At 40.4% G+C, this 27,141-nt stretch overlaps 1 protein-coding gene across 4 annotated transcripts; it reads left to right on the forward strand.

Annotated features, from left to right (window-relative positions):
- The first annotated feature begins 3,528 nt into the window (after positions 1-3,528).
- On the forward strand, positions 3,529-21,811 carry LOC107323798 (uromodulin-like 1). 4 transcript variants are annotated; one of them, XM_015883207.2, is made up of 12 exons: positions 3,529-3,780; positions 4,602-4,856; positions 5,800-5,912; positions 6,236-6,455; positions 6,624-6,782; positions 6,865-6,963; positions 9,480-9,728; positions 11,044-11,127; positions 11,735-11,847; positions 13,619-13,817; positions 14,975-15,172; positions 16,558-17,120. In XM_015883207.2, the coding sequence occupies exons 1-11, from the start codon at positions 3,537-3,539 to the stop codon at positions 15,169-15,171; spliced, it is 1,932 nt and encodes a 643-aa protein (XP_015738693.1). In that variant the 5' UTR covers positions 3,529-3,536; the 3' UTR covers position 15,172; positions 16,558-17,120. The 4 variants fall into 4 exon arrangements, with proteins under 4 accessions (XP_015738693.1, XP_015738686.1, XP_015738711.1 ...); XM_015883200.2 differs by lacking the exon at positions 16,558-17,120 and having other exon boundaries at positions 14,975-15,238; XM_015883225.2 differs by lacking the exons at positions 13,619-13,817; positions 14,975-15,172; positions 16,558-17,120 and adding an exon at positions 21,546-21,811.
- The last annotated feature ends 5,330 nt before the right edge of the window (positions 21,812-27,141 follow it).

Below are 27,141 nucleotides of genomic sequence, written 5' to 3' on the forward strand. Positions count from 1 at the left end.
TTAAACAAAATAAAACAAAAAACAACATAAATGGGAAACAGATAAATATAAAATATCAATATAAACGTAAAAAAACAAAACAAAAACAAAACAACAACCAAAAATGACAACAACAACAACAAAAAGATATAGATGCCTAAAATGATAACAAAACTAGAAAAGTACGAAGGGAAAATAAAAGAGAAATCTGGGTCACTGAGGAAGAATTAAAAGAGTTAAAAAGAAAAAAAAAAAATGAAGGAGAAAAATAGAACAATAACTGGAGGAAAAAAATAACATGAGTGTCCAATCCTCTGGTTTGCGAGCTCTGCGGTGAGTGAAGAGAAGCTGTCTTGGGCTGCATATAAAATATATAAAATAGTTGATGTACCTCAGTAACTACCCTTTATTTTTTAACATAAAAAAGAGTAGGCAAACATGAATAAAGTGGAAGCAACCAGAACTGAAAACTTGTGGGATATTTGACCTTTTTTTTGTGTGTGAAACTAATGAATCAGTTTGCTTTGACGGAAATGGTTGTGATTCTTAGTGAATTCCTTGGGTGCTCCTCAGAGATTTTTTATGAAATTTCCCACTTTATGTGCTTGATCCTTGAAAATAATTGTTCAAAAATGTATGTAGAACCAAAAAGATATGATATGAATAAGGCATGATAATGAAGAAACGGATATATTTCTCTGGTAAGACAGGCCTTACAGAAATCCAGTAGGAAGGTGAGAGAAAATTCTTGTGTTGAATATCTTTGAATACACGCAATTGTGTGTATTCAAATTGAAAACTCCAGGTTGATATATACTGAATGTTGACTGAAAATGGAATCACTAAAGTACCATAAAATGGAAGATATTAAAATATTTCAATATAAAATTATTGAAATATATTCTCAAAGTCCTTTATCAAAATGGACAACAAAACAATTATTTTAACACTTTGTAGGAAATACTTTAGCCAAAATATCAAAAGACATAAAATTATTTGCCATACAATGAGTCAGAACTTCATTATGACAAAACATTGTCTGGGATACTGCTCAGAAAGAGTTATAAAAACAAACAGAAGTACAGTACCTGCTAAGTGAAAAGTGAATGCCAGGGTCTGAGAGGTAAAGTGACAAAGAGCCATTGCCATGATGGCATGAGGCATGAGATGAAAGCAGAAAAAGGTGTATTGGAACATATGTGGCCTGTGGGAATAAGAAGAAAAGCATGAGACAAAAAAAAAAAAAAAACAAAAAAAAAAACAATAGGATAAGAAAAATAAAAACGGAAACAGACAACATAAAAAAACATAAATAAATGAGTAATTCTGAGATGAGAAAAAGAGAAAAAAAGAATTTGTTGAAATGTAACAAGCAAAAAATATAAAAAAAATGAAAGAAAAAAAAATATCAAACCAGAAATGATTTTCCTAACACTAACATATTCCTAAGCAGTGTCAGCAGCTAATACAGATGTCAAAAGAACATGAGATCCACAATCATGGTCCATGGGAAAGCAGAAGTGCTGGCACTGGGTCACTAACGACGAGATTGGCAGCTGCAACAAATCATTCTAGCACAGGTGGAAGTCCAGGTGCAACGCACCTCAGTGGCACAACAAACAACCAGCAGCACCAGACATCCAGTTTCCTCGTCACAACGTCTTTGACGGCTACGTCTGTGACCACAACGGATGGCAGAGAAGCGCATACGGAGAACACCACGATGCCGCCTGGGACGGTGAGCTCGAGTGGGGTATCTGGCGGTAGCCAGAGCCCCACATGCCGCTTCCACAACGCTGAAGCCTGACACCAGCTTTACAAGCATTGTCACAGAGAGCGGCAGTGCTGGCTCTGGGTCTCCAACGCTCAGCTCGGTGCTACCAGGCCTCTTCTTCGCTCACGGCTCCTCAACAGTACCCTCCAGCCAGCACCACAGAGCATCAGTGAAAACATTGAAGCTGCAGTCACCAAGACATCACAGCCTTCAACAGCAGAAACAGCATCGGGTCCAGCGTCCTCAGCTCTTACTGCGGGTGCGGGTGCGAGTACTGCGCAGTCCACAACAGCGCAATCAGAAGGGCAAACCATTGCTCTGACCACATCCACGTCACGGTTCAACGAGAGCCCGTTGTCGTCCACAGCTCCGACGTCAGCTATGAGCAGAGCAAGCACTCTTGCTAGCACAGGTGGAAGTCCAAGTGCAACGCACCTCAGTGGCACAACAAACAACCAGCAGCACCAGACATCCAGTTTCCTCGTCACAACGTCTTTGACGGCTGCGTCTGTGACCACAACGGATGGCAGAGAAGCGCATACGGAGAACACCACGATGCCGCCTGGGACGGTGAGCTCGAGTGGGGTATCTGGCAGGTAAGCCAGGCCACCAGTGCCGACTTCCACAACGCTGAAAGCCTGACACCAGCTTACAAGCATTGTCACAGAGGCAGCAGTGCTGGCTCTGGGTCTCCAACGCTCAGCTCGGCTGCTACCAGTGCCTCTTCTTCGCTCACGGCTCTCAACAGTACCCTCCAGCAGCACGCCACGAAGCATCAGTGAAAACATTGAAGCTGCAGTCACCAAGACATCACAGCCTTCAACAGCAGAAACAGCATCGGCCAGCGTCCTCAGCTCTTACTGCAGCGTGCGGAGTGCGAGTTACTGCGCAGTCCACAACAGCGGCAATCAGAAGGCAAACCATTACTCTGACCACATCCACGTCACGTCAACGAGAGCCCGTTGTCGTCCACAGCTCCGACGTCAGCTATGAGCAGAGCAAGCACTCTGCTTAGCACAGGTGGAAGTCCAGAGTGCAACCGCACTCAGTGGCACAACAAACAACCAGCAGCACCAGACATCCAGTTTCCTCGTCACAACGTCTTTACGGGCTACGTCTGTGACCACAACGGATGGCAGAGAAGCGCATACGGAGAACACCACGATGCCGCCTGGGACGGTGAGCTCGAGTGGGGTATCTGGCGGTAGCCAGGCCACCAGTGCCGCTTCCACAACGCTGAAGCCTGACACCAGCTTTACAAGCATTGTCACAGAGAGCGGCAGTGCTGGCTCTGGGTCTCCAACGCTCAGCTCGGCTGCTACCAGTGCCTCTTCTTCGCTCACGGGCTCCTCAACAGTACCCTCCAGCAGCACGCCACAAAGCATCAGTGAAAACATTGAAGCTGCAGTCACCAAGACATCACAGCCTTCAACAGCAGAAACAGCATCGGGTCCAGCGTCCTCAGCTCTTACTGCGGGTGCGGGTGCGAGTACTGCGCAGTCCACAACAGCGCAATCAGAAGGCCAAACCATTGCTCTGACCACATCCACGTCACGGTTCAACGAGAGCCCGTTGTCGTCCACAGCTCCGACGTCAGCTATGAGCAGAGCAAGCACTCTTGCTAGCACAGGTGGAAGTCCAAGTGCAACGCACCTCAGTGGCACAACAAACAACCAGCAGCACCAGACATCCAGTTTCCTCGTCACAACGTCTTTGACGCGCTTACGTCTCTGCTCGCTACCACAAACGGATGCAGAGAAGCCGCATACGGCAGAACACCACGATGCCGCCTGGGACGGTGAGCTCGAGTGGGGTATCTGGCGGTAGCCAGGCCACCAGTGCCGCTTCCACAACGCTGAAGCCTGACACCAGCTTTACAAGCATTGTCACAGAGAGCAGCAGTGCTGGCTCTGTGTCTCCGTCAGCAAGACTGTTGACATCTGTATTTACTACTTTTTTGGATCCTTTATATATTTCAAGTGTTATTGCATTCACATCTCATAGTGCGCCTTTACCTGGATTTTGCTGTGAGTGGTTTTCTTTTTTCAATTTTTTTAATAGTTGTTTGTTTTTTTTTTTTGAATCTGTATGTTTGTTTTTCTTTGTTTGTCTTTATTTTTGTTGTTTTATGTTCATCTTTTCTTATTTGTTTTTTTTTAATTTCTTATGGAATTTGTGGTTATTTTGGCTTTTATTTCTCTACTTTTCCCCTCCACCCCCTTTTTTTTTTCTTTTTTTTATTTTACTCTGCCTCTTTTCACTCTTTTTTCCTTTATAATTTTCATATTACTTTCTCATATTCCCTCTGTGATTTCTTGAAAGGCTGGTTTGATGTATCTCTGAGTAAATGACCATGCATGTCTCAGAGCGATACAAACTCGATGATCATTTTATTTCTTTTCAGCCCACTCCATTTTCTGATTTGTTTCTTCTGGATCTGAAATTTTTGTTTTTTTTTTCTTTGTTTGTTTGTTTCTTTTTTTCTTTTTGTTTTGTTTTAATTTTCTCTCTTGGAGAAATCTAATAAAACTGCCCTTTTATTCTTCAGAAAATTAGAATGATACTTTAGTTTTTATGATTTTCATCTTTTGAGGGAACTAATAACCTTCCTTTTTTAAAACAATGGGTGTCATGCTACCCTCATTTATTGTTGTATTGGTGTCATGGGATTCAATAGGATATAGCCATGTATAAGTTAGAACTTCGATTTTCACACGTTAATAAAAACTTGGCATAGATTTAAGTTTTTTTCTCCTCTGGTACAGAATGTTGCATTAATGTTTTATTGTTTTCAACGCCGCTATATCAACAACATATCTTACAGTGATATTTTTTTTTTCTTTTTTAGCTCCGGTTTCTCTCTCCATACAGCTGGAGAATGTGACCAGTAGAACAATACAGTTCAACTGGAAACCTCAAGGTGGCACAAGAGACAGTCCTTATCGTGTGCGTCTCTGGGATGGATCTAGAGAAATTGAGAATAAAAACTTAAATGAAACTAGTACTGTATTTGAAGGTCTGCTCTCTGATCATGAATACCAAATATCTGTGGATGTTTTAACTTGTTCTAAGAATGTCAGTACATCGATGACCATTCGGACAGGTATCTCCTTTGAAATCTTTCCATTTTTTTCATTAGCATGCTAACATACATATTGGCCTGACAGTGAAGGCCGTTTCATCAGACGTTGTCCTGGACATGAGTAAACTCTAGATTGAAATGTACAGGAAAACTGAGGCCAAAACTCCAGACAGTAAATGCTAACCTTCACATTTTTCATGGAACTAAGATCCAAAACCTCCCCTTATCATTCTGCCAAATTCAGGATTTTGCTGAACTAGAGCCAGTGTTTAGCATGCCCATGTCTCACAGCTCCACCATCTTCCCAAACCTGCCCTGCTCTTCATATGCAACTTGTGCCCTCTTTTGAGTTCCCAGTCACAAGGCAGACAGCAGGTTTAAACTCATAACCTTCCTGTAACCATGTAGGCTTCGCTAAAGAAATCCTGGAGTCCTGCGGCTCCTATTTCTCTCTTAGCAAATCATAACTTCTTCAGCAAGCAGCTGCCCTATGCTTACAAATGATTGCAGTAAAATCTACCAGTGCAGTTATCTGAACTATTGAAATACCTGGAGTCTTCCTGGGTCTTCCCATTGTATAGCATGACCTGTGATTTTAGGAGTAACTGTTTCTGGTTTGAGCAACATTTTGGAAGGAGCAGACAATGCAATGCAGGTCAAAAGCAGGCCCCTTCATGGTGTTCCAGTTGCCTTGATGTAAGGCACATAGCCCAGTTATATCTTTTCTCAGGTCACACCTTGTCCTCTTCCCTCAGAGACACATCACATAAAAGGTGAGGGATACACTGGTCAGTGAGCGGCACAAAGTATTTATGCATTATGCTTTGGCCAACTGGGGGGCACATAGTTAACCTGCCTAAGCTCATCTCTTGTTCACTCTTGCCCTTTGAGGATTTTAGCTGAAGAACCATTTTAAGCTGTAACTTTGCTTTTGCTGGTTATTTTGTCTTTTATATCTCCACAGCGGCTAAAGTCTTTAATGGAACAACTAGGATTACCAATGAAGACTTCAAACCTGAATATCTGAACAAATCAAGTACAGAATTTAAGAAATTTGAAACTAAGTTCATTGAGGAGGTATTTTGCTTAGGAATTCTAACAAAATTTATTTTGTCTTGTGCTCTTTTCAATATCAATAATCATGAGGATCCAGGTACGAATAATCTTTTATGTGGTTATGAAAAATATATGATGGTTAAAAACAAAGCACCACTTATTGAGGCCTTACTTCTCATTTATGTTGTGGTCCTCTGAAGCCATAATTTAAAAGTAATTCTACCTGGCTGAGACATGTACTCCCCTCCTGTAAGAGATGCTTCAAAATGAATTAGTTTACTGTTATAACAGTTCTTGGGGTTAAGGGAGAAAAAAGATAATAACTTAAACTTTTTACTTTGCAGATAAAAAAACATCTGCCACCAATGATCCTGAAGTTAATAGAGGAAGGAAAAATGCGTATTGTAATTAATAGCCTCAGGAATGGCAGTGTGATTGCATCCTTCAGCATTGTGTTGGATGAAGGAGAAAATGTAACAAAGACAGACGTTTCAGATGCTTTTACAGAGGCCCTTAACATGAGTACAGTACTGGAAGTTGATCTTAAAAAGACTGTTATAGAAGGTATGAATTCATGCATCAATGTAGTAGTGTACTTTTCACTGATGGTAGAATCCAGTGAAATGGGATTTAAATAGCACAAAGCAATTGCAAGTAGCATTCTGTTTATTTGTTTTTTCAGAGTTCATTTAAAATATTCTTCTTTTTCCATTTTGTTTAACCTCTCTGCAGCAAGGAATAGTTGTCAGCCAGGATTAAATGACTGCTCACCAAATGCTACCTGCAGTGCTGAAGGAGCAACTTATTCCTGTCAATGCAACGAAGGATTCACAGATAACAGCCCTCCAGTTCCAGGGAGAGTTTGCCAACTAAAGCAGAATCCACCTCCATGTAACTGTTTTATGTCTTTGAGCTGCTTTATGTCTGTCAGCTTTAAACATTTGCATACAGCCTCCAAATTTCTATTTTACAGACAAGATAACTACAGTCCCTCCAGGAAGCACCCTGGGTAGATCTACAGGAACTAAAACTGGTTCTGTTTTTGCTACCACATTTACAACAGGAGCTTGCAGTGAGTAAATATTTAATATTCAATGCTGTAACTTTTTTTTTGTTTTTGTTTTGTTTTGTTTTGTTTTTTGAAATTGGTTATTAAGATCAGTTATAATAGTTTTGTTCATCAGTCATATTGGTTAAGAAGTAAAATTTCAAGATGCAGCTTCTTACAGAACAGCATTAATTATAGAAATATCAGTCAAAGAAGTTTCAAATCTTGGTAAAGCCACCCTGGACACCATGGGATTCCTCATGGGCAAAAATGCCTACCTCCAAGGATAAATCATTGTGATAGAACATTTTTGTAATGTTATTGTGAATCACAATTATTAAATGCCTGCTTACTGCTCTGAACTTAGGGTTTCCTTGCAAATTTTTAGTAACCTATCTTCCTGATATCAAATGTCAATCTGAGTCAGTTAGCAGCCCAACTCAGTACACTCATCAATCAGAGCAGCTGCCTTGCCAATGATGAGAGAGAGAAATAAGAGAAATTACACCTATTTATGTTTTTGAGCCATAAAATAATCATAGAATCATAGAATAGCTCAGATTGGAAAAGACCTTAAAGATCATCAAGTCCAACCACAACCTAACCATACTACCCTAACAACCCTCTACTAAATCATGTCCCTGAGCACCACATCCAAATGGTTTTTAAACATATCCAGGGATGGTGACTCAATCACCTCTGTGGGAAGCCTATTCCAGTGCTTAACAACCCTTTCTGTAAAGAAATTTTTCCTGATATCCAACCTAAACTTACCCTGGAGCAACTTGAGGCCATTTCCCCTCGTCCTGTCACCTGTGAGAAGAGACCAGTCCCGCTCTTGCTGTAAGCACCTTTCAGATATTGAAAGAGCAATGAGGTCTTCCCTCAGTCTCCTTTTCCCCAGACTAAACAGCCCCAGTTCCTTCAGTCTCTCCTCATAGGGCATATTCTCCAAGCCCTTCACAAACCTTGTTGCCTTTCTCTGGACCTGCTCCAGCACCTCAGTGTCCTTTCTGTACTGAGAGGCCCAAAACTGAACACAGTACTTGAGGTGAGGCCTCACCAGTGCCAAGTACAGGGGCAGGATGACTTCCCTAGTCCTGCTCACCACACCATTCCTGATACAGGCCAGGATGCCATTGTCCTTCTTGGCCATCTGAGCACACTGCTGGCTCATATTCAGCCAACTGTCCATCTGTACACCAAGGTCCCTTTCCATCAGGCAGCTTTCCAGCCACTCCTCCCCAAGCCTGTAGGGTTGCCTGGGGTTGTTGTGACCAAAATGGAGGACCCAACACTCAGCCCTATTGAAACTTATATAGTTAACCTTGGCCCATCGATCCACTCTATCCAGATCCCTCTGTAGTGCCTTTTTCCCCTCAAGCAGATCAACACTCCCTACCAACTTGGTGTCATCTGCAAACTTAATGAGGGTGCACTCAATCCCCTCATCAAAATCATTAATAAAGATGCCAAATAGAAGCAGTTCCAGTACCAAGCCCTGGGGGACACAGCTCATGACCAGCCACCGGTCATGGATTCAACTCCATTGACCACAACTCTTTGGGTCCAGCCATCCAGACATTGTTTCACCCAGTGTAGCGTACGCCCATCCAAACCATGGGCAGCCAGCTTCCCCATAAGAATGTTGTGAGAGACAGTGTCAAAGGCTTTACTGAAGACCAGGTAGAGCATATTGACAGCCTTACCCTCATCCACTAAGTGGGTCACCTTGACATAGAATGAAATCAGGTTTGTCAGACAGGATCTACCATTTGTAAACCCATGCTGACTGGGCCTGATCCCCTGGTTGACCTTTAACTGGTCCATGATGGCTCCCAAGATTATCTGTTCCATAACCTTCCCAAGCACCAAGGTGAGACTGATAGGTCTGTAGCTACCAGGATCATCTTTCCAGCCCATTTTGAAGATGAGCAACACATTTGCCAGTCCCCAGTCCACTCGTACATTCCCAGTTAGCCAGGACTGCCAAAGAATGGTGTCTTGGCAACCACAAAATGTGGTGCCTTGGCAACCACATCTGCCAACTCTCTCAGCACTCTAGGGTGCAATCCATCTGGCCCCATGGACTTGAGAGGAAGTGTCGAGTGGTGGATTTCATCAGTTGTGACAGCAACCTCCACTGGTACAGATCTTTAGAAACATGGCATGCAGGTTCTTGTTTGTTGCTGGCAATACTGCAAAGCTTATGGTGGTGACTGAGTTGCAAAATAGTATTCTGTAGCTGAAAATTTGCTCACTCAGTTAATGTTTTTGTGCTCTTTGTATGTGTTGTAGAAATGGAAATAAATAGGAGGCATGACTTTTGGAGTGACCTACATATATTTTATTTCTTTAGAGCTGACCGTTTCTTTCTACTCTTGTGTAAGAATGGGATAAAAAAACTGAAACTAACCCTCAGAAAACTCACAAAACTCTATGGTGGTTTATTTCACACTATTTGGTTAAATATTAAATGTTTAGAATTGCATAAATGAACAGAATCCCCCTCAGCTGCATGAATCATTTTCACTTTGCAGTGCCGGTGTTCATTAAAGTTGAGAATGTGACTGGGGAGAAAATACAACTCAGCTGGACCTCAGCAGACAGCAGGAGAGGCAGTCTCTACAACATCTTCCTCATGGATGGAATACGAGAGATAAATAAAACTACTACAAATGAGACAACAATAATGTTTAAACATCTGCTTCCTGGTCATGTATACACAATATCTGTGGGAGTATTATCTTGTGCTGAGAATAGCAGGACTTCAGTGAGTGTCCAAACAGGTATTTCCTTGATCATACTGTTCTTTATTTTTAATGGATATACTCTCAGGATGTCTTTTTGCAATGTGATTTGGATTTGATTTCAAATACTACTAATTGTAAGTTGAATTTATTTATCTGACTCATCTCCTTAGGTGTGATTGCTTGGATTAAACAGGAGTTTGCAGGAGTAAGTGCTTATTCTGTAAAATTTCTGATGAACCAGATAATTCTGTACAAAAGTCAAGATATTTAGAAAGCAATTTTATCAGTAAATCTTCTGGTAATGCAAAGTTTAGGTTGTACATTCTTTTGTGAATGCTGGCAGTCCTTAATTATCACTGTTATCTTTTCAGTTTCATTTTAGGCTATAGATGCTAAGACAAACTGTTTAGTTGAATCACAACTATATCACAAAGAAAACATAAGCTATATTTTTTTTCTCAAAATTTCAGGTACACCTGGAAAGCATCATTTAGAAAGTGTACAGTCCTGAATGTTTACATCCTTCCCCTCAGCATTTGATTGAACTTCTCACATTATGTGCAGGGACTCCCAAATGATGCTGTCTTCCTTATGCGATACTTAGAGACAGTAAATATAATCTGTATCTAACAGTTTAGTTTCCAGGGCATTCAAAAGCATGTTCATAGCTGAGATGTATGTGCACTGATAGTCATCATGTCACCTATACCTCTGTTTTAAAAAAAAAAAAAAAAAAAAAAAAAAAAAAAACCTAAAAAAAAATAATAATGTTGTAGGAAGACAGGAATTTGCTTTAATTGAAGAATCTTATCTGCCTACCTTGACCAGACTAAAGGTGTTTAGTGCTCTTAGAGACACATATTTTTTTCCCCTCAAAAACATATTACTTGGCACAGCACTGCAAAAGATTGGAAGAGATCTTAATCAAGTTGTCAAAGGATTTGGTTATGTTAGCACAACTTACTTTTGATAAAATTATATTGCACTTTATCATGTTTACTCAGTGTCCAAGAGAGTTCTCATTATTTTTTTTAATATCCTTTGAAATACCTAATTTGACTATATGCAGTTCTTACTTTCTTCGGTCACTTCTTGCCCTCTCTATATAACTCCCTTTGTTGCAACTTTCTTTTCCATTCTCTTGTGGATTTTATGACTACTTTTAAAACCCTTCTAGGACTATTGTTCTAGTAGTTAAATGTGGAGTTCCCTTTTATGGACTTCCCCTAAAAACCTACCACCTGCCTCTTTTTTTGACACACTCAGTTTTCATAATCTGCAGTTCTAAATTCTCAGCAGTAATCACCCTTGCACAAAGGAAGTTCTCTTGATTTTGTTATTTATTTTGCAGATCCTGATTCCTGTTTCAGCAGAACTGATTTTTGCTTATCACAGAACCGTGGCTGTCCAGACCTAAAATACATTATATGCTCAAGTAAGTTTTATATAATTTTATTCTTTATTTGTTCATGACTTTAGGGTATCATTTCACAATATAGTCTCCTGAGTATTTTGTCATCTGCTTCACTATGCCAATTTACGTGGCATCTGAAGTTCACGTTTCTTTGGTAAGGAAACAGCCTTTGTCAAACTTAATGTCAGCTTGAATCTCTGTTTTTAGAGAGCACTTTTCTGTGTGAAGTGTACTTCTTTTAGCTTAGGGCTTATCCACCGACTCATGAGGGTTGAAGCATACTCAGTGTTTTGCAGGATCTAATACACTGATCTTACTTCTGCTGAGATCAATGGAAGAATGACTGTTGAATGAGGGAGTGGGATATGCCCTGAATAATATAGGAATGACTAACAAATTGTGAGGATTGTGATGGCAGACAAATTTGAAGAGGAAGAGGAGACAACTGTGAAGGTTCAGAAGCCAGTAAACATTTGTGTGATAGACTTATTTCTTACTATTTGATTAGTTCCTATCAATTAGCATTACAAACTATTAACACGAGAAAACAAAGTCCATAAAGCAACTGTAAAGTGGTGTCCCAGGATTCACCTACTGTTTTCTTTTTCTGTTTTTCTTTTTTTTTCAGACTACCAATCCTTTGCCTGCAGAGCTTTGTTAAAAAGCCAGACGTTTAACAATTCCCTTTATGACACCAGTAGTGGAAGCTACAAAACAATGTCTGAAAGTATCAAAACAGAAGTAAGTTGCTGTAATCTTATTTATCACCATAAGTAAGCTAAGAAAATTTTTGCAATTAGCAATGCTGGTCACTTATATTCTTTGTTAAATCAAGATTTGTGACAGGAGAAAAAGGTAAGCCCTCCTCAATAAAATAGCATATGAATCACTTGCTCAACAAGAACTGTATTGACCAAAGTCATGTCATCTGGTGAGGAGGGGTATGTTACCTACCTAGTCTTCAAATGTGCAGTATTTAGTGAAAGATGATTTAAAATTCTTTTTTAAAAGCACAAGGAACTTCCTATTCCCTTAATTTTCCTCTGCTGTACTAAACATGTGCCTGTGGAGAAGGGAAAGAAAAAGTAGCTCAACACACACTAGGAAATATGGGACCTTTACCAGCGTGTACTGTTAGCCCAGATCATTGTGAATTTTCTTCAGTTGCAGCTGGTGGACTGGAGGAGGGAATAGGAGATTGTATCAAGGAGAAAGTGAAGAGAGAAAGTGGAAGTTTAGAGATAGTGATGACTCTAGTAAAGATAACATGCAGAAACAGCCATCTTTAAGGGAATGTTAAAGAAAAGGACCAGTCAATTTACATACCACCCAGGCATCCTGAAATATTGAATCCACTGGAAAAGTGCCACTGTTCTAAGATGGGAATAGACTGCTTTTATGTAACTAACAGAGAAAAATATTTTTAGTGTGACTATCATACTTTTTACCTAAGAATCTCTGTGGCTTTCATAAGCAGTACTTATTTTGTTCTCACAACATCAACTCAGAAGTGATTCTGTCTTACTAATTTTGGTGCCTCCAATTCATGGGTAGAGAACTGACTTCAGTCAGTTTAACAGGCTTCTGCTAACCTGACCAAATGAAAGAAAAATCTCTTTGTTGCCTTCTAATAAACTTTCACTTATCCTGGCATATTACACACAGTCTTATTATGTCTACACTTTTCTTTAAAATTTGGCAAAACCGAAGAAATTGTACTATCATAACTGAAAATATTGTCAGTTTCAATGTTTATTGCCTTTTTAATACAGTTTCAATATTGAACTATTTATTTTAAATTCCACGGTGATGCCACACTGTAACTATAGTTCTGATTTTTTTTTTTTTTTAAACACTTTCATCTGCATAGTCCAGGTTTCTTTTCTAAACCTTTCCTCAGTGGGCAAAAGGAAAACATGATTGGTGTCTCTGGCCAGAAATCTTAGTGTAGTCTGTACCGATGTGTAGTCTGAGTTGGGGTGAGGGGTTATTCCAAGGAGAAGAATAGAGGTAGACAACACTAGTTGGGTAGTAATTTAGAATAGGGCAAAATTTCTAACAGCAAGTTTTGCCCTGGCACTGTGTGCGTGACCATCATGCTCAAGGTTGAGTTGTTTAAAAACAAAAAAATACAACTGGGGGCAGCAAGCAGTAATTTCAGAAGCCTTATGCATAGTTTTAAGTACCTTTTTTATTGCAGTTGGGTTTGTAGCTTATGGAGAAGGACAACTAATTGCAATGAAATCCTGGTTAACTAAGCAGGTTACTGCTTTGAAAGTCAAAATCTGATTTCATATTTTCAATTGCAGACTGCATTCTGTTCCAGAATTCTCCTTCCATAACTATTTTACTGGTCTTGACAAAAAATGTCTGTCATTATTCTGTTTGTTATTCCAAAGAGACAACACTGAAAGAAGGAGAAATTCAGAAAGTAAATATCCTGATGCAATAATTCCTGCTCTATCTCAGTTGACTGACACAATAGGACAAACATAAATATCTGTTTCTACAGATTGTTAAAGAAATGCGCATCAAACTGAAAGATGATCATTTTGATATTCTGGTGCTTGGATTCAGACCCGGGAGTGTGATTGTTGATTTTATTTCTCTACTGCAAAAACAAGAGCCTGTTGATGTGGATACTGTGCAGGAATACCTAAGCCAAATATTTAAGAGCAAGTTTGGTAATCAAACTGAAGTAACAGTACAATGTAAGTGATGTTAAAAACATCTTTTCTGTGATGGTGTGAGGACTGGGGGATCAGATCTTCTACTATGTACAAAATCAGATAAACTAACTTCTTTTTAAGAGATTTGCATATCTATTTAAACAGAAAGCATATTCCAACTGTCATGTAGATTACAGATGTACTTTAACTATCTTAGCCATTTCCATAAGAATGGATTATCTTCACACAGAAGGAGGGCTAGGTAGTGTGTAGCCATTTTTGCATGCTCCACACAGTTCCTGAAAGACAAGTGCCTTTTGTATAGGAGGGGATAAGGATAATCCATATTTCTCTGTAGTGGCACCTATAATACTCTTCCCTTGGTACAGATGTGCTGGAAGGGTTCTTCTTGACTAATGGACAGCTTTGGCAACTGATTTCTTGGTTAGATGCAGTGTGGATTTAGTAACACAAAGTACTACAGAGCTGCTGAGAGGCAGAGAGGGGAAGTAGAAATTGTGCAGAAGGATATCCATCCAAAATATGGTATCTGTCACGCCTGTGATATTGGTAAAGCTCTTTTTGCAGTGAGCCGAGGGGGTTTCATGCAACATAGATGCTCTCTCAGGCCCAGTTAATACATTTTTTAAAAAAGACTGGCTAGCACTATCCTTTAGTCTATGTGCTCTTCCACTGCTACTAAGTGCATCTTTATTACAGAGATGAGATATGTTTACACATGGTACAGCCCTCTCATTGCCTTCATCTGGAGCAATCCATGGACTGGCAGTCTAGATCCCAAATAATTTTACAAAGTTGCTTGTGCAAGTATGAGGACTGAGGGTTAAATTATGTACACTTTGCACTGCAAACACCAGTTTTTCACGCCTTGGAGTAACTTTTTCTGAGGTGCAAACTAGAGATCTCCTAGAGCCTTCCACCAAAAAAAACTCAGCTATGTTGATGACAGGTGTCACCTCAAGACCTCAAGAATCTTGGGAGGGAGATGGGTCCATAAAATTTCCCAATTAAGAAAGCTCTACTTCAAACAGAAGCATTTTTTACATTATTCAAACATTTCAAAGCTGACCAAAAGTAAAATGCAGCTGTTACTTGGGGCTCCAAGCTTTCCCACTCCTACTTTTTATTTTTTTTAACATTTCTAACTAGTATCTCTAAAATGTGTTTTAAATTTTTAGCTCTGTCTACTCAGTCATCAACTGGAAGAAGTTCTTCCTGGAAAGTGGCAGTGATTGTCCTTGGAGTTTTATTTGGAGTTGCTTTAGTGCTACTTTTTCTGCTAATATTGGTTTATATTTGGAAGAGGAAAAGATCAGGTAAATACCTGGTTGAACCTACTGGACTCCTGGGAAATTTTGTCTACAAGCACTTGTAATGTAAGCTATCGTTTTGACTTACATATTTCGGGTACAGGGGAAAAGTAATATATTTGTCTTAAATTCCTTTTGTCTTTGTTAATCATTTATGTTAAATTAACATAACCCGACCTTCTTCTTCCCAATGTCTTTTGCTGAGCTCATGAATTATTTTCTAATGTATTATCCTTTCAATATTACTCTTGGGAGAGGAGTTGTATATTTTCCTCATAGTAGGTGGGGAAGACTAAGGCACTGAGAAACTCCTGTTCAGAGCACTGACTACGGGCACTGCAATGACTCCTACCCAGTGACCATAAAGAGAGACAGAATTTGAACTGCTCAATACTCTCTTATGTGTGGATGACACAGCAAACTGACTGATCTTCATACCTATAGCAGGATATTTGACTACAAATCTGAGCCCAGAGTTGAGCTTTATGCCAAAGGTGATTCATCCAATGTGAGATTTTTATCACAGATGATGATGTATTCTTCTCTCCAGTGACTGTAAAATAGGCCTAGGACAGTTCAATGTTTTAGCATATGTAGCTTGGTTTAGAGCCTGGAGGAAAGTGCGACAAATCTGGGCAATACAGACTTGCCACAGATGTCTCCGGTGGAACGGGAAAATTCTCTGAAAGTTTCTGAATTCAAGACTTGATTCCTTAACTCTTGGGCTGTGAAGAAACAAATTCCTTCATGTGACAAATGGATAGCATGCTAGATACAAATGTCATTTAGTAGGAAATCAGTAATTGCATAGCTTGATGTGTTACTAGAAGATGGGAGAAGGGATATAAAACTTCATCTGGACTGAAGTAAATTGTCGCTTTAATTTACGCCTGTCAAAGAGAGCTGGGTAAGAGTGTGTCATATAATGCTGTTGTGCCTTGCTCCTGATAATACCAAAGCAGAGCCTGCTGAAAGCAGCCCAGTGGATCCTGTAGCTTTGCACAATACCCTGTGTTCTAGGTAAATGGAAAGAAAAGCCTTATTTATTTTCACCAATCTAAGCTGCAGTCCCAGTGAGGTTATTGTCTGCTTCTCCTATGGTGTATTTTTCTCCTTGGAAAGTGCTCAACAAATAATAAAAGGCAGTATATTTCTGTATATATTTTCAGTAGGAGTTATTTATTTAATCTCAAAGCAGTTCTCCCTGTGCCTGTGTATTTTGTCTGTATGTCAATGCTCAGCACTGAAGTACAGAAGCACTGAATACCCGTGATGTTCTGAGACACTGTCTCCGGCCCTCTTAGCAGTTCATGCCCTTTGTCTTTGCTGATTCCATTATGGTTAGCTAGCAAGGGTTAGAGTAAGGAACTGTCCAGAATCATGGCATGTTATAGGACATCAGCACTGAAAGAGACTGTGTACAGTCAGGTTTTATATTTCCTTTCCTACAGCTCCTGGATGAATCTTGCCAAGGACCTGGGTAAGCAGAAAGGTGGAGCTGTCTAGGTGCTGGCCTCAACAAATGCAGGCTGCTTTAGTTCAGGTTGCAATATTGTCCCAGTGGAAATCACAGCTAGCCATGATTTCTGCCCTGGGCTTAGCAGCAGTGTTGGTGTGAGGCCAATGGCCTGTGCTGTTTGCATGAGCACCTCGGTGTGATTAACATTTATTAAAATTATTTCTTGAATGTTTTAAATATGGCTGCTTTTTGCTGTTATTTTCTCTGAGTGGAAAAATAACATTTAACAATGCATTCTGTCAGTAAATATAAGTTCTCTGGTGAGTTGTGTTGAAAATATCAACGAGCTTCTTTGCTTATGTTAATACTTTTTCATTTTCTTTGTGGGGTCTACTTTGAACAGCAATATCTTATTGTTGATAAAGCTTTCTAATGTCCTTGCAATAATGTTGAACTAAAGACCATGTACAGCAGGGTTGTACTATGGAATTCTGGGAACAGTCTCTGTAAAATGCCTTTATCTCTGAAGAAATGTGGTATTTTAAATTACTTTTTTTTTTTTTCCCCAAGAGTTTTACAAATAAAATTTCTATTTTTACAATTTTGTATTCTGAAGGCATCTGTTGTTTCTGCTGTGTAAAGTGGAGTCTCTTCAAGGTGCACAAGGGGAAGATGGCCCCTTCCATCAACAACAAAGCTACTTTGGTCTGGTATATGATTTCAGAGATTTCATGAAAAGTTAGATCTACTGGATCTAGCATTTTTTTTCATATTCCAGAAATACCTTATACTACCATCTTGCGTCATCTAGACACTGAGAATTCTCTGAAAATTAGAGCCAGAACACTCCCTTCCCCAGGGCATTTCTTCCTCATTTTCAAGCGGCAGTCTGACTGGCTTGTGTACATTCTCTGCTCTGAAATGTGGGGCCAGAATGTGGGACAGAAATGGCTGGGGGTAAGATATCCAAAGTTACCTAGATAGCTGGCTTTTGTTGTTATCTCCAGGGTGAGACTCTTGTAGTAACCTGTTGCAAGGTCTATCACACAGGAGGAGAGAAAAATGCTTTCAAACAAAGAAACTCTGCAGAAGGCTCTGGGTCATCTCATCTGTGGTACTAACAGCATTTCCAGTTAAATGATGTTCTCTGCAGAACAATAAGAAATAGAGGTATGATACTGAAGTTCCTAAATATGGAAGGTAATAAACTAAGCACTAAATGAGACTGTTCTGGAGGACACCATGAACCACGTGTTATTCTGAAAGTAGAACACTGACCCAACACACACTAACCATATCTTAATGTTTCACACCTTTTTATTGTGTCTGTGTGTGGAAACAGAGGAAGTGTAGGTGGATAATGCATATTTTACTCAGGTGAACCTCTGCAAGGTATGTCCTCTGAAGTCTTTAAAGCGGAATTCAAATGAGAGTATCACAGAAGATTTACCACAAATGTTGAGATTCTACGTTATTTTCCATCAATTACAAGGCCTGGATGTTCCTTTTTCTGGCAGCATTTGCCTTCTAGCCTCTAAAGAGGCTCATGACTTGACATTATTCCCATTAGTGCCAGTAGAATAAGAACTGAGAAATATTTCAGCCTGTTGTTTAAGATTTGCTGCGTTGGCTTAGAAGACAAGACACACCTAACCCAGCATTCCAACTCCAACAGCTTGCAGATAAAAGACAAGCTATCTGTTTTGTAAGCCTCATTCTATGTTGGGTGCTATTAGTCTTCACTGTTCGAATTTTAACTACCTTCTAAGTGCAGCCACCTAATCTGCCATTTCCATTTTGTATGTTGTGATCAAAGCTTTAGGATTGTGTCTAATCCTTATGACTGATGTTGTAGTAAGAATTTGCAGAACTTGCTGACATCTGTTTTAAAATGTAAAAATGTGAAAATATTTTTAGCAACAGCAAATCTAGCAACAGAATTGATAATCCAAATAGATTCTCATTGCTTGTGACCAGGCCTGGGGTCCTCAGAACAAGAAGGATGTGAAACTGTTGGAGTGAGTTCAGATGAAGGCCATCAAGATGATCAGAGGGCTGGATCACTTCTCCATGAAAACAGGCTCAGGGAGCTGGGCTTTATTTAGCTTGGAGAAGAGAAGGATCCAGGGAGATATGACAGAGGCCTTCAAGATCTTGAAGGGAGCTTATAAGTAAGAGGGAATGATGGTGACAGGACAAAGAGGAATGGCTGTAAACTAAATAGGGGAGACTTAGGTTAAATGTCAGGGGGGAATTCTTTCCCCAGAGGGCAGTGATGCGCTGGCACAGCTGCCCATAGAAGCTGTGGTGCCCCATCCCTGGAGGCACTCAAGGCCAGGTTGGATGGTGCCCTGGGCAGCCTGAGCTGGTGGGGGGCAGCCCTGCCCATGGCTGGGGTTGGGGTGGGTGGGCTGTGAGATCCCTTCCAATTCAAACCATTCTGTGATTCTTACTCTTTGTAAGAATTCAGTTATCCTGGATCATCACATTCTGGAGACCAAAACTGATAATGCATCTGTTCAGCTATCACTGACTGGATTAAACTGGCGCATCTGCCTGCTGGAAACTTGGTTTCTACTTCATGAACAGTCAAACAGTGCTGCTGCTTAAACAGGGGTTGTGCTTAAACATTTTTACTGTCTAAACATGTCTGTTTGTTGATTATTTCCAAGTGTTAATTGGTTCTTGAAGGACTCGGCTTTCAAACATTTAAGAAATAATAGGCTGTGCTCAGCTTGTGGTTAGAAAGCTTGCAGCATGAGGCTGGAATGTGGCCAGCTCACATCCAGTCAACTGTCTCATGCCCCCAGCTAAAAGTTTGCCTTGATCTGCTAAAGCTGTTCTTTGCACTCTCCCATCTCTCTTTAGTCACTCTTGCTGGCTGTGGAGACACAAACTTCATATGATCAGATATAAGAGAAACTATGCTAGAACATGAAGCAATAACAGATGCTTGAGCCCAGGAAAATGAAAGCTTTCACTTCTTGCTTGAAAAAGTCCTTTTCTAAGCTCCTCATTATCCTGTGCTAGCATCAACATGAGTGCAGGTTAGGTGCGACTCTATAAGAGTCAGGATGCCTTTAGGAAGACTTGGTTCTTTCATGGGATCAGCATGCTGCCTTTGTGACCACTGAGGTCACTTAAGCCAAATCCAGTCTAGTTTTCTGTGGCTCACTTCCATTTGTTCTAGTGAATCACTGCAGGTATGTGATCCCATGGAAGTTGTGCATAGTCAAGCAAACAATAAAATAAATAAATAAATAAAGAAAGAAAGAAAGAAAGAAAGAAAGAAAGAAAGAAAGAAAGAAAGAAAGAAAGAAAGAAAGAGGAGGAACCAACTTCAAAGTTACTTTAGTGGCAATTATTCCCTTTCTCCTATTTGCAGCTTCATTAAAAAAAAAAAGGTTTTTGGTTGGTTGGTTCATTGTTTTGTTTGTTTGTTTGTCTGTTGAGACTGGATGCACATAACACTATCTCCGAGCGTCTAAATATCTTATTAATACATTGATGAGATGCGGACAGTAAACTATTCATGAAGACACCAAATCAAGGTGCTGCACTGTGCAGCAGTACCCAGCAGATGGTGCTCCCTGTACCCATACCAGCTGCACCAAGAATCATTTGCATTAAAAACTTTATAAATTCCTAAATTATTGGTTCAGCCTCTGTTGTAGGCGTTGGCAGGGCAGCCTGGAAACTGTCTTCCCTTTCAATGGCCTTTTTAATGCACTTCAGTCCTGTCTCAAAGCCACCCAAGTGTTTTCTTTTCCAGCATGTGTCACTCATAGCAGGATTACAGTCACAGAATAAAGGGATGAAATTGTTTGTGGGAATCTCAGTGTGATCCTGCCTGTCTCTTCAAGTGCCTAAATACCAGTATAAAGCATGGCCCTGAAACCCACAAAAACATTTAAATAAAAAGGTTTTGACTTGTTTCCCCCATTCACCCCTCTTTCTTTTGTAGGCTCTGAATTGGTTCAGAGCGGCATGTTGGCAGTAGATGAAGGAACTGCTTGCAGCCTTAGTCAAGGGACTGATGCATTTGTTGGAGTTAGACATTGCTGTTGTGGTGCAGCTCCTAAACTTTAATTCATCTCACTGTACCACTACACATCTTGTTCTGCTGATTAAAAGGTTAATTGTGCATCAAGTATGTTCAAAATGATAATTTGTTTTCTATTCTTACATTCAGAAGCCTCACACAACAGTATGGATTCTTAGTCTTCGTTGATACTTCTTAGGGAGATTTTTACTGAGTCAGCAGCTAAAGTAAATTACTATAAAAAAGATATAATTTTATGAGCATGGCCAAATTATCTGAGTAAAAAACACCCTATAAATAAAAAATGTAATTAAATATTAGCTCTCAGCTAATTAAAAAGTCTGATATTCCAAGTGTCATTTTCCTTAACTATTACTAAGGTCATTTCACTTGTCTAATCATTTCTCTTGTCTGGGGAAATGGATGGCTGCAGAGTGTCAGCTATCAGAGGATTCACTTGGCATTGAGCATTGCATTGAAGAACCTGAATCATAGTATCACAGAATATCTTGAGTTAGAAGGGACCCATAAGGACATGTAGTCCAACTGCTGGGCTGGACTGGTAGGACCACTCAAAAATCAGACATTACATCTGAGAGCATTCCTCAAGCACTTATTTAAGACTGACAAGCTTGGTGCCATGACTACTGCCCTGGGGAGCCTGTTGCTTTGGTTTTCAAATCCTAATTAGCGTATAAGGAAATTATACTTTTCCTTCTCTTCTGCTGCATGGTGCCTAAATCTGTGGGGCAAAGCGCCTGCCATGTGGTAAGGCTGTCCCCAAGGAAGTAGCTCTCCCTGTGAGACCATAGCCCTGTCTATTCCTGAAGATGAATCAGTATTTGCTGCTCAATACTTTGACAGGTATGAAGGCATTTGTAGTTAGGAGAGAAAAATGAGCATCCCTGAGACAGGATTTGTCTGCCCTTGTTTTACAGGTCTATTTTAGATGAGGTGAAGCCAACAAGAAATACTTCCAGTTTCTGGGAGGAAGTAATCTGCCTGCAGGTAGGAAGGCTCTGGCACCTGGGCATTACTGCACATACCCTCATCTATATCACTGTGCCTCCCAGCCTATGCAGCTTACATGGAGAGTTGCAGCCATCTCATGTGTATCAATGTGCAATCCAGGCCCTAAAGAAAGTATGAGCATGTGTAGGTTATGCAGGATGAATACAGAAGACAGGAAGAAATAAAAAGATCAAAAGCACAGAAAAGCTGAAAACTTTTAGTGCTAAATTCAGGACTTGCCAGTGAGTACTGCTAGATCTAAGGAAAACTGTTAAGGAGAACGACTGCTTCACTCCTTCTGTTATGAGAGATCACTGCCCATCGTTGCAAATTTGTCATGCCTACTGCATGGGGCTCTGAGAGCAGCAAAGAATCAGGGATGTGTTAATGCTCTGCAAGCCTGATAGGATGCACCTGCTACGATTCTCACTGCCAGCAACCTGTCTGCTTCAGACAAGGAAGCTGGCAGATGTCTCATCCAATAGACAATGAACCCCTTTGCCCCTTCTTTTGAATTTGTATGTGCATGGAGCCTTGAGGTTTGGCCTGATATTAATAATGAGTGGGGTCATACTGCTGTGTGAACAATTTCCTTAATTCAGCAGAAAGTGCTGAAAGTCTTATTCAGATCAGACGGAGAATTTCCATCCTATTTCATACTTGAATACTCCATTCACCTTGAGTTGTTCAGTCTCATGTGAATAAGTGCTACCTGTTTTGCTATAGTAACTGAGCTTTTGCTGTGTTGTCCTTTCACAACATGATGGTGCAAAAGTGTGTAAGTCGTATTTATATTTAACTTATAGGAACATATGGACTAATCTGTTGCTGAGTAAATAAATAAATAATCCTGCAAAGGAAGCCTGTGGGTCACTGTAAAGGTTTTATTTCGTTTGTGCTACATCAGAAGCGATTGGTATCCAAAATATGAGAAAAAAAAGGGTTTCTTTCTTCGTCTTACAGCTTGTATTGCAATTGTCTCCTTCCCTTCTATTAAATGATGTCTCCATGGGTAGCTGGGAACAGTTTCCCTTTTCATTTGTACATTGCAGTATGTAATTATTTCATGATGACTTTAATTAGTCATTCTTTCACTAAGGTTACAAGCACAATATTTAGCGATTTCTTTTTTATTTGACTCGATTTCTTGACAAGAGAGCTGGAGGAGTTGAGGGGCTTGTAAGAGAATGGAATGGCTATTCAATTTTGGAACTACCTCTGACACAGACTCAACGTACAAAATTGCTTGTCAGTTTTTCAGCCCAAAAGCTTTATGCTGGAAAACTGCCAGAGTCAAATAGCTCTGCAGGAACCTGCTTGTTATCCTGTCAGTCTGTTCAGGCTCTGGCTGGGGAGGCTGCTGCTGATGGCTTTCAATCCACTGCACCAACTAGGCTGGCGGGAGCTGGGAAGCTAATACTTCTACCCAAGACATGTTTGAGGGCTCCTTTTCCTTTTCATCTTCCTTTCACAACCAAAAACTGGTAAGCTGCTACAAAACTGCTGACATCTCAACAAAACGACACCGAGGCATTTCCATCCAAAGCGTGGTTACTCTACAACTGGAAATTCTAGACGTCCACAGTGTGTGCACATATAACATAGAAAGTCGATCTGAATGGCTTGAAATAGAAAGAGAAGGAAAATAAAGGACTACTGGGTACAACCAGTAGTTTGTGCACTATGCAGAGCACACCTTGGCTGGAATAAAAGCAGACTTGAATGTGGGTGTGTCAGTAGTAAGCCACTGCCAGAGGTGTTAAAGTAGCAGATTGGTAGTGCTTAAAAGCACCATACCTGACCGAAGGTAGCTGGGTGCTTACTGTCTCTGCTGGACTGGAAACCACCAGTTGCTGAGGGACCGCTGGTGCCAGTCTGTCTGTATACAAGCAAGACAACGTAAGAAGAGTCTGAGACAGACCTGCTCTGAACCTGACATGCCTGATAACTAAAGAAAATAGTAATTTAAGAAATATTTCTGTTTAGTGTTTAGAAAAGAGCTGCACGGTGTGAGTAAGCTGATGAATTCAAGGAAGTACTAAGTACTAAGAAGTAAGAAGGTTCTTAGGATGGAGGTGGATGCTACATAGCACTTGATTTTACCAAACTTTTAAATCTCTGGCCTGGATACTTTCAATTCTTTTACTATAAAAAAAATATCAAAACTATAAACACTTAATCAAGTTGAATAAAACTTGGAATCCTGGGGAAATTCCATTATCCTTAATAGAGCTGCACCATAATTCAGAAAAGACTGGGCTGGATTGGGTTTAGAAGCATGACACCAGCTTGAGACAAAATAATAACAATCTGTGCTTTCAAACATGATGACTAATCCCATTCGTCAAGAAGACTGCCCTTTCTGAGCCTGCCCCAGCCAGATTGTAGCTCCCTTCTTCATGAGCAGATACAGCCCTGAGTTATGAAAATACATACACACTCACATGTGATATAGCTACATTCTTGCGAGGTTTGAATTGGTATTCTGTTAGAACCTGTCCAATACTGTACAGTAACGTAAAATGAGCTAAGTAGTTTAGCAAAGTGGTAAACTAACACATCTCAAGGCAATCATCATTGGAGAAAGTTCTAATGGGCATGTTTTGATTAAGATTCCACTGGTGATAGTGTTAGGCCTGAAGTGATTAAATATTTGCATCAGTGATTCAGAAGTAAATATATCTCCTCTGCTGATTAAGGTGTGTGACTTCTGCAGAACGGTAAACAAAGAGACTAGAAATGTTGCATGCAACAATCTTGACTTCTTGATAAGCTTGACCTATTTAAGTGAAATGTATTTAAGTAGCTAACTGCACAGACACACTTCTAGAAATAAGGAAAGAAGGTCATGCCTACAGAATAGGATGCTGCATCCCAGCAGGAATGGACTCAGAAAGCGATTTGGCAATCAAAGGATAAGCAAACCAGCATGAGCTCCCACAGTTATGCTGCTGTCAAAAAAGGTTAATGGTATCTTGGACTAACAGTGCATGAATTGGGCATAAGTAAGGTAATGTTCTCTGGATATGGCATTGGTGGAACTGACACTGCAAAGCTGCATCCCATTTTGACATCATCTCTTTCAAAAGTGAGGCTGTGAAAAAGGCATGAAAAAGTGTCACAAATGACAAAATAGCTGGTGAAGTTGCCTTGTAGAAAGCCCTAAAGAATTCAGTTTGTTTAGCTTATCAAATTGAAGATTGGATACAGCTTGTTATGTCTAAGTATCTATGTTCTTGAGACCAAGGGAAAGAAAAATACCCAACTGCAAAGGGCTTTTTAACCTGGTTACTTGAACATGTAAATAAACAGTCAGGAGCTGTGATAGACATGTAAATACTCTACAGATTGTTTTACAGCAAATGACAAAACTGGCAAAAACTGCTAAAGAGTATTTTCCCCTTCTTTGATTTCATACCTTAAAATCAAACTGGAACATCTACTCAGAAGAGAGCTGAATATTGCTATTTCCTTACAGGATTGCTGTACATGACTGAAGGGCTGTTGATATATAAAGGATCATATTAGCTGGTATAACCACTTAGTTTTACATGTATCAGTCTACCAGTTAATTGGGAAAGGCTCATCATGAAGGCTTTCATGCCAAGCCTGAGGGCTGACCAAGGAAGATAAGTACTACTGAGTGTTGTGGCCATGAGGTTTGTGATGGTGACAAATCATTTTTGGGTCTTAAGTCTGCTATCCGCAAGCCTCAGTTAGCTGTGTCAGGGACTCCAAGGAGCTCACTGATCCAAAGTGGCACATTCTCATTCTGATAACCATGACATATCAGGCTGTGCAGTTTGTCTGCCTTACAGGTAATGGCAGCTCTGCTCCCATGGGAGGCTTCCCAGAGATCAAACATCCCCTGCAGCGTGTATCATACATATTTCTTGTTCTGAAATGTAGTCTTAGACAAAAGCATTGCCAAGTGCATGTAACAAGCAATACACTTGTAATAAGCTTCCCAGCTTCTTCTATGCTCCCTTTTTTCTACCATCTTGGATGGTATAAGTGTGCCAGATCTCTGTTCCCCAGTCAGACTCATGTGAGTGAGTGGGATGAACTTCCCAATACATCATTGGTTTGGAGTGCTTTAGCAGCTTTTTAACCCCTGAGCTAAAGAAGGACATGCAACTTTTCTATGAGGCCGAGACTCCAACAACCTGGTTTTGTTTCCTGGGAATCATGCTTATTATATTCCAAAGATTTCAGTGCTGCAGGAAATAAAGGTATACATACTCACTGACAGGAAAGGGAGCATTATATCACTTATGAAATGAGATTTGGGATGTGACAGACTCCATAGCCTTGCGGAATTACTGAAATTTCTCTCCTGAGTCTCACATCTCTCAAAAAGAATACACAATTCCAAATCTTTGCTGTCAAACATGTTCCAAACCACCTAAGGCTGACAGGGTGGCAGAAAGATTGTTTTTCCCTAGGACGTAGATGACTGGAGTGTTTTTCTAGCGGGTACCATAACTGTTCCACATAAGATGGAGCAGAGCAGGGAGCTTGAACATGAGCTTCATGTCCTTTGTAGTGGAGCTGCATACTCTGGGGTGAAACTCCTGACTGCCTGAAGTTGTTTTGCTTCACAGAAAAAGCAAAGGAGAGAATGGCATTCAGGTCCCTTCCCCAGTTAGTGTTCAGATACATTTTCAGAGAACTGTAATGGGAGAGACACCAAATACTTCCCCTAGAAAATACTTAAAATAAGTTTCCCTGAGTTATTTTAAGGACCTTGTCCTGCCCCAAAAGGCCTGACCATGACTTTACCTGAAACTGAGCAGAGGCAGAATTTGAAATTTGCTTTCCAGCACCAGGATGAATGCTCAGTTGCAGGATAATTGGGTGTAGTGGGATTGGTGCTGTTTGCAGCTTTCTGTCAGCAAAACATGAAGGGGAGTCATGGCTGAGAATTCCCTTTGGAGATGGATTTCAAAGACTGAGTCCAAGTCCACTGAGCACCGGTTTTTCCTTGGCTTTTTCTTTGGCCTAACTTTTCCTGCTGGCTTCTTTGTATTCCTTTCCCAGGTGCCTGACACTCTCTTTAGGCATTGTATAGGGAGCTTAAGGTGGTGAAAAGAGTTTCAGAAGTCTGGTGCTACATCTGATTGACAAGTTGCCCTGCGAACTGAGGCTGAAGCCTTTTCTTCAGGTCACAAGAATAGGTCCTTCATCTCATTTGTTCACAACAGCTCCTCCCATTGACTATCATCACCATGTGAGAGTTACAACCTGCTCCCCAGCACTCAGACCCTGAGGCTATACTCTGCTGCCTGCCGGTAAAGGTGTTGTCTAGGGAGACATGATGCCTCCAATCCAACTGCTCTTATTGCTGACTATCAGTCATAGTGTACTATGTTGGTATCAACTGAAAGCGGTGAGTTCATATAAATTATGCTTAATCTCTGAGAAAATAACGCTATTTGTTTAAGCAGGTAGAAGGACAGTGTGCTTTCTTTTTCTCTCCTGGCATATCTTGGGATCATCTGGCTATGGTAAGTGAGGGTTACT

This window comes from Coturnix japonica, chromosome 1 (genome assembly GCF_001577835.2).
Source record: "Coturnix japonica isolate 7356 chromosome 1, Coturnix japonica 2.1, whole genome shotgun sequence".
In the NCBI taxonomy this organism is placed as follows: Eukaryota; Metazoa; Chordata; class Aves; order Galliformes; family Phasianidae; genus Coturnix; species Coturnix japonica.